The sequence below is a fragment of the Berghia stephanieae genome, chromosome 12 (genome assembly GCF_034508935.2).
Source record: "Berghia stephanieae isolate SIO BIC M18660-M18661 chromosome 12, UCSD_Bste_1.3, whole genome shotgun sequence".
In the NCBI taxonomy this organism is placed as follows: domain Eukaryota; kingdom Metazoa; phylum Mollusca; class Gastropoda; order Nudibranchia; family Aeolidiidae; genus Berghia; species Berghia stephanieae.
This window is the reverse complement of record NC_088371.1, coordinates 522,483-530,927: the sequence shown is the minus strand read 5'-3', so window position 1 is coordinate 530,927 and position 8,445 is coordinate 522,483. Positions and strand designations below refer to the sequence as shown.

General features: G+C 38.2%; 1 protein-coding gene across 1 annotated transcript in view; it reads right to left on the bottom strand.

The window, feature by feature from the left end:
• LOC144958386 (aspartyl aminopeptidase-like) overlaps positions 1–7,505 on the bottom strand; it is a 31,371-nt gene extending 23,866 nt beyond the window's left edge. Inside the window, exons 1-3 of the mRNA XM_078890378.1 lie at positions 6,951–7,505; positions 2,267–2,351; positions 1,551–1,639 (exon numbers count right to left, since the gene is read on the bottom strand). Of these exons, the coding sequence (XP_078746504.1) occupies positions 1,551–1,639; positions 2,267–2,351; positions 6,951–6,953 (177 nt within the window). The 5' untranslated portion in view covers positions 6,954–7,505. The remainder of the gene's footprint in view (positions 1–1,550; positions 1,640–2,266; positions 2,352–6,950) is intronic.
• Positions 7,506–8,445: the final 940 nt, after the last annotated feature.

Sequence of the window (8,445 nt, the reverse complement as noted above, 5' to 3'; positions counted from 1 at the left end):
TGGCAAGTCTACAAATGATAAAACTATTCTTTACAGATTGATATATGAGTAAGTTGTCAACCTTTCTTAAAGTCAGGGGAATTCTATCACCCGTTGACCCAAATGAATATTAAGACAATCTGTTGGGCGTAATGCTCAGTCCTTAGTTTTCACATTTGCTCTCGAGCCGCCGCCCCCCCCCCCCCCCCCCCCCCCCCCCCAAAAAAAAAAAAAAAAAAAAAATATTAATAATGAAAATAAAAAAGATCCAAATTTGGCTGCAATACCAGACTGATTAAAGTTGGTGGCTCAAAATATTGGTCTCAGTCTATGTTAATTTCCACAATATGATTGGTAGTAAAATAAGTAAAATAGATGAGTGCCTGCTTGTAACAGTCTTTATCCCTTCACAAATACGGCCAGCCTTATTATCCAAAGCCAATCAATGACGTAGTCTATAACAGTGAGATGATTTACAAGGAAAACAATATCCTCTCTCACAAAAAAATAAATCCATCCAACTGTTTCCCTCTCAGCAAAAAAATTCCAAGCAAGGCTCAGGTAAAACTAAAAGTTCCCATTCCAGGACAAGGACACAAAGCCACACGGACACAAAGCCACACGGACACAAAGCCACACAGACAGGACAAACTTGCCGTAATATGACAAAAGGTCGAAATCGATAATCGGGTCAAATAGAGTTATTGAGATATACTGTCATATTCTTGATGAGATGAATGTACAATTTCTATCTGGGTTTCGTGACTCGAAGTCAATAAAAAATGTTTTATTTTATACGACTTGATAGATTTAAAGACATGGGAGAAAACGGTATATTGACTGTTCTGTAAAAGAAAATGTTTTCCCGATATGCGACCCTTTGTCTTACGACGGCAGAAATGAAAGTAGAAGAGACAGCAAGACTGTGAACTGATGACACATCCAACGGTTCATGGACGGCCATCGTTCCTCTGCCCTAAGTAGGAATTAACCCACCACACACCAGAGGTGTGTTCCTTAGGTATGACAAAGCCAGACAAAAAGCTAGCTTAGATGACACTGTTCATTGTACAAGTGTTGAATAGCCAGTCAACCACTGTGGCATTCATTTGCACCACTACTACTTCTAATTCTTCTTCTTCTTCACCTTCCTCATTTTCTTCTTCTTCTTTCTAAGTCTGTAACTTCAATCGTGAAGATACCACAGACCACAGCATTTTTCTTTCATTGGAGATGTGAGACTATTTCAGGATCTCAATGTTGATGGTATGAACGAGGACAAGTGGGCATCCACTCTTGTGTCGGGAACCAGAAACTTGGATGACTTCCTCTTAATCTTTTGTTTTGATTTATAAATTTCATTGCTCTGTTTTGATTTCGTTCCACTTTTTGGATTTTGTTACATGTGACAAGAAATTATAATACCTTTGACTTGCGAGTGCCACATCAGTCGATTGGCCAGTGAAATGAGTTGTTTATCTTGCAGTAAAATCTAAACTCGTTTTTCTTTGTCTGGCTTTGTCCGACCTAAGGAGGAACTGGCCTCAGACATTGAATGACCTACAAATCACCTTGCTAAGGGGGGCAATGCTCCAGTGTTCTGATTCCTTGAGTTCCTTGAAGCCTTTGTTTATCAAAGCTTTCTTCACTTCGTCCACAGCTGGAAAAGAAAAAAAATACGACAACAATTCTGATAAAATCTCCCAAGCATCAGCAGATGTAACCAATTGTTTTAAAATGGAATTATGGCAGATCTAAGAAATGTGACCCAGGCTGTTAATCTGGTATTATGTGGGAATGAACTAGAAGATGACAATGTAGTTGGAAAGCAAAATGATTAGAAGTGATGCAGGAAAATAAAGTCTTTTGGAATTCAATCAAACAAAACTCACTTTCATCAATAAGGGATTAATTATATCTCAGGTCTCTCTTTCCCTCTCTATCTATCAGTCTTTTTTTCTCTCTCTCAGTCTACCGGTCTTTCTCTCATTCTCTATTTATCTGTCTTTCTCTTTATTTCTCTCTCTGTCTGTCTGTCTCTCTCTCTCTCTCTCTCTCTCTCTCTCTCTCTCTCTCTCTCTCTCTCTCTCTCTCTCTCTCTCTCTCTATCTATCTATCTCTCTCTCTATCTATTTATCTCTCTGTCTCTATCAATCTATTAATCTCTCACTCTCTCTCCACTATCTATCTCTATATATTTTTTTCTATCTTTTCTTTCTATCACTCTCTCACCCTCCCTCCCACCCTTTGCCGCCCCCCCCCCCCCCCCCTCCTCCCAATTACCAACCATGAAAGGGAGACGGTGATTTGTTGATGAAAGCCAGGAACTCTTTGGCGCTGGTGAGAACCAGATCTTTCAAGGGAAGGCTGGCCTGAGGGGAAAACACACAAAAATAAAAACAATAATAACAATGGAGACAATGAGGATGTTCGAACATTTGGAATTTGGACACAGTATTGTGCGTATTCTGGAAAAAACAGAAGTCCTGGGTTTGAGAGTTTTTGCCACGATGAGGGTCATTTAAATCGATCAATATTTGAAGGATGAGTTTTCTGACCAAATTTTAAAATACAGTAGAATTACTTTAAACCGAAATTTTGGGGACCTTCTAAACCATTTCGGTTTAAAGACATTTTGGTTTAAAGCAAGTTCCTGTTTTGCAATGTTTTTAAGGGTAGTAGGTAACTATTTAAGGAATTTGCTCATTTAATCGTATCATGGGTTTCCCGTTAAATGGAGTTGTTGAATAAATGCCGTCTTCGTAACCATTAATTTTTTTATTTTTTTTTGGGTGTGTTTTAAAAATATTTTTGGGGGTTTTCGTTTTCAATTCAAAATTGTTGAAAGAGTTGAGTTCGGGATGCCGTGTATTTTACATATGTATCTCTGTCTTGATCAACTTTTTTTTCATCGACTTCACATAGTATTTTGATTTTAAACTCAAACGTGTAAGCACAGTGCTTACTTTTAGACATCTTTTAGTAAAATGCAAAGCTAAAATAAGATCGAAAGGCCTTGTGTGATAATTGATAATGAATGATGCGCAGCTACTCAGAGGTGAAATGAAATGGAAATGAAAAGGCGTGTCAATGCTAAGCTGTCTACTACACATCTCTCTTTTGTTGAAAAGCCATTAGGTTCAAAGGCCTAATTACATAGAACCCCCCCCCCCCCCCCCTCCTCACATTTAAACAAAGTGGAAATGAAATGGCATGTCAATGGTAAGTTGTCTACCACCCCCCCCCCCCCTTCCTTATCGGTGTTGCAAATCCAGTCCGTTCCAAAGCATCAACACATGAGCGAGAACATCTCGCTTGCGTGATTCTACACCCCAACTCCCCCTCTTTCCTCATTTTTCGCCTGCCAGTCACCCGCTGTCTTTCTTTTCCAGTCCGTGCGATTGTGGTGTTGGCAGTGACATCTATATTATGAAGTCCTAGGGTGTTGGCCAAGCCCAAGTGCAGTGATTGAAGTGTTTGCCTCCCCCCACCTCACCCATCACCCTCATCTTATACTTACGCTCTGTTTAATATCGCCGGGCATTATTAAGTGTGGCCTCCTTCCCGAATTTTTGAAGAAAAATAGAGAAAGAAAAAGGGAAGGTGCTCTCAAGTTGTTTCGGTTTAAAGAAAGTCCTGCTTAGAAGTATTTCGGTTCATCGTAAGAATTAGTACATAGATAATGAAGAAACTAGCACAATTTATTAAATTCTTTGCGGTTTAAGGTATTTTTCGGTTTAGCTTCTTTCGGTTTAAAGTTATTCTACTGTATGTGTTTTTCCAGGGTACAGCAGTATTGAGCTTGGATATCTGGGATTTCTTTGTCTCTTCTAAAGTCAAAAGTAAAAAATGTCAGGATACTTATTCATTTTTTGTACAATCTTTTATTCAAAGATCTCAGTAATCTATTCAAAGAGCTAAAACGGGACACCCATAAAGCCCAAAACTGTCATGACACAAAACAGCTGTATGTGTTTGGACTATTATATATTAATATTATAATCTAGATTTAGAGCTTTTCTGTTCCTTGTTTTAATTTGCTCGTCATAAAATCATAATCCTAAGACATGCAAGGGACATTTCCATACACATAAACAGTTTAATTTTTTTTTCTCTGAAAATTTTTCTCAGATAATTTTCTCAAATTGATAATCTTGCTCTAGGGGAAAACAAACGAAAGTGCCTGAAGCTGGGCTTGAACCCAGGAACTCTGGGTCATGATGCAATGCCATAAACACACAGTCACCTCAACCCCCATGAAAATAAAGCAATTGGATTAGAGTCTAAATAGCTCACGTGGCTATTCGGACTCAAAACTCCACTGTGTGTGCACAGTGGGTAGAGGGTGGAAATGATAGAAGCAGAAGGAGAAGAGTTCGGAATAAATTCTGTTTTGCCCAGATCAGACCGACACAGCTTTGACTTTTATTTCCTTTTTCAGACTGCCGAAGGATAATTGCCTGTCTAACTCTAGCAGAATATGTGTTATATTTTGTTATCTGATTTTTTTTAACGTCGTGTAAAGTTGTAGAACAGCCTTCCCCTTAGACCAAAGTGACTTTGACTTTGATTTACTTCTGGTCCTTTTTAAACTCTTTTCTTTTTAATTTCTAACTTGACTTCCAAAGGATCAATAATTTCGTCTTTCACATCAAATAAGGCGGGTTTAGATTACCGGTTGATACCATTATTATTGTTGTTATTCTCATTTGCATGTAATTGTCATTGTCATAAAATAAAATAAATTGAAATTAAAAACAAACTAAAAAAAAAAACCAACAAACAAGCAGCAACAACAACAAACACACAAAAACCAAACAAAACAAACTAATTGCAACGGTTGACTATTCTGACTCGAGTCCAAATAACTTGTTGATTGCACATGACATGCGCATTGGAGTTTGAGTCCCAATAGCCAGGAGAGTCTGAATAGCTGCAGCGAAAATAAAATGGAGATCATCTTAAGATTTCTGCTCTTTTCTCGCTTTTAATTTTCGCACAGGCACAGGACAACACTACTATAACTACAATTGAATACAACAGCCTAAAAAAAATTAATTTTCACTGATTTCCCGACGAGCACATCAATTCATCTGACGCTGTGATTATCCCCAGACACCTGTCTGGGGATGATGAAAATTCGTTATCCCCAGACACATATTTGAAACTCCGCTATTTTAAACAATTATCCACATTCTAGAATATGGAATGTTTCCAAATGCACATAGAAATAAGGAAAGTTAATAAAATATCTATAAAAACATAAAATTAACCAACATTAAATCAGTTGTTACTACATATACACAATATGCGTCGACTTCGAAGTGGGTGTCATGGCCGAATGGTTTAGTCGTCTGCCCTGGAAGTTTTACCAGAATCGACGTTGTGGGTTCAAATCCTGGTTCTGCCACCTTTTTTTCTTTTTTAAATTCTGTGTCTTCTTTTTATGTTGCAAGGGATAAATGTCCCATCCATCCTCCCACCACCTCTTTTCTTTTTTCTTTTTTTGAGCGAGTCTATTCTTTTCTCCTTTTTGTTTGGCCTTTTATTCCGTTTCTGAGCATGAATTTCTTAATTTGTTTTTATTTTAAAAAAATAAATTATTGTTTGTTTTTTTCTACTCTGTATTTGACCATTTTCGACAGGTGTCTGGGAATAATGACAGCCTTTTCGACAGGTGTCTGGGAATAATGACAGCCTTTTCGACAGGTGTCTGGGAATAATGACAGCCTTTTCGACAGGTGTCTGGGAATAATGACAGCCATTTTCGACAGGTGTCTGGGAATAATGACAGCCATTTTCGACAGGTTTCTGGGAATAATGACAGCCATTTTCGACAGGTGTCTGGGAATAATGACAGCCATTTTCGACAGGTGTCTGGGAATAATGACAGCCATTTTCGACAGGTGTCTGGGAATAATGACAGCCATTTTCGACAGGTGTCTGGGAATAATGACAGCCATTTTCGACAGGTGTCTGGGAATAATGACAGCCATTTTCGACAGGTGTCTGGGAATAATGACAGCCATTTTCGACAGGTGTCTGGGAATAATGACAGCCATTTTCGACAGGTGTCTGGGAATAATGACAGCCATTTTCGACAGGTGTCTGGGAATAATGACAGCCATTTTCGACAGGTGTCTGGGAATAATGACAGCCATTTTCGACAGGTGTCTGGGAATAATGACAGCCATTTTCGACAGGTGTCTGGGAATAATGACAGCCATTTTCGACAGGTGTCTGGGAATAATGACAGCCATTTTCGACAGGTGTCTGGGAATAATGACAGCCATTTTCGACAGGTGTCTGGGAATAATGACAGCCATTTTCGACAGGTGTCTGGGAATAATGACAGCCATTTTCGACAGGTGTCTGGGAATAATGACAGCCATTTTCGACAGGTGTCTGGGAATAATGACAGCCATTTTCGACAGGTGTCTGGGAATAATGACAGCCATTTTCGACAGGTGTCTGGGAATAATGACAGCCATTTTCGACAGGTGTCTGGGAATAATGACAGCCATTTTCGACAGGTGTCTGGGAATAATGACAGCCATTTTCGACAGGTGTCTGGGAATAATGACAGCCATTTTCGACAGGTGTCTGGGAATAATGACAGCCATTTTCGACAGGTGTCTGGGAATAATGACAGCCATTTTCGACAGGTGTCTGGGAATAATGACAGCCATTTTCGACAGGTGTCTGGGAATAATGACAGCCATTTTCGACAGGTGTCTGGGAATAATGACAGCCATTTTCGACAGGTGTCTGGGAATAATGACAGCCATTTTCGACAGGTGTCTGGGAATAATGACAGCCTTCGCCTTCATCTAGCTCAAGAGCTCTGGAACTGGAGGATGTGATAGAAATAGAAATGTGAATAAACCGTAAACCTATTCAGCTAGCAGCTAGTTCAATAAATAATTATAATATATCTAGTAAATACTATTACTATTATTAGTAACACTAACCATCGTTCAAAATCAGAGTCAGAGATCGCAGTGTGCACACAATCACACAAATCTGAAAATCAGATTTAAACAGCCGGTGGGTACGGGGTAGAATAAATGGACCCTTAAAGCGTCAATAAGTCAATATTCCCTGAACTGGAAGCTCAGTAAGCCAGAACCTGTGCGACGTGAGATTGTAACTGTAACGTCACTTGTGCAAGGAAAACAAAGTCAAGTCAACCTGTCACGCCCACCCACGGTCAAGGATTTCTTGGAACCAAAAGAAATCCAGAATAAAATAAGTATAAGTGACAATGTTTACGTCACTGACTTCTTGGAATCAAAACTTCCAGATTAAAACAAGTGATATTTGTATGCCTGAAAGTTGAAAGAACTGAAATTATGTTCACATAAGCAAATAAATGTTCTAATGTTCCGTCGTGTTGCAGAATAAAAGACGCGTTAACCGTAAAAGCGTTTAGAGATCTTTTATTTTGAAGCAATGTTTAGCTTAACGACCATTTTGTTTTAGAAGTGTCTCAATCGACAGTGCAAATACTCTCTCTCTCTCTCTCTCTCTCTCTCTCTCTCTCTCTCTCTCTCTCTCTCTCTCTCTCTCTCTCTCTCTCTGGTGACCACCCGTGGAGATTGAACCAGGGACTGAAATAAAATTATTCTTCTATAACAGAAGTTTGACTTTCTTTACAAAACGTACTATTCTGTATCTTTCAATAAATAAACTGTTAATGTTAATCTAAAGGTATACAAGTCAATCAAGTGATAACACGTTGCGTTGATCATTCCACTGTTTATTTCGTTCTAAGCTCTTATCCATCTATCGAGAGAACGTCTGTTCACCGTTCATTCACTCGTCAACCACACAACTACAGTCAACTCTCATTATCTCACAATAATTTTTAGCACTTCCGCCTTGGAGAATACTCCAACAAAAATATTCTCATATTCATGATCTTTTGAATATAGTCTTGGATATTATTGTATATTATAATTGTTACATACAAAACAATCCGTAAATATGTACACACAAGTGTGCAGTATATAATATATAACAATGATGTCGAAACAGGCATCGGCTAAACAGAATAAAACAATTTTAATTAAATAAATGTCTTGTAGACGTAAACACATCAATTCCATATCATTGTATCAACAACAATATGGGTTACAATATAATTCAACAAAACCGAGATCAATTTTGATCAGAATTAAGTATTTTACGTTACATCGCTCCGTACGAAATATTTAATTAAATGTATTTATTCTAAAACATTTAAGGTTAAGTTACTGATTCTATAACCTTTCCAGATCATGCGTTCATATCTAGTCAATCTTCTGCTACATGAAACATTGTCTTTATTTAAGATTTAGTCTACATAGAATGTCTAATATTCTAAATGAATGGAAACATTATGTCAAAGTGGAATATTCTATAATGAAAGTCGGGAGTTTCCAAACTTCTTCCTAACTCACGCATGAGCATCTCTTTCTAATAAAC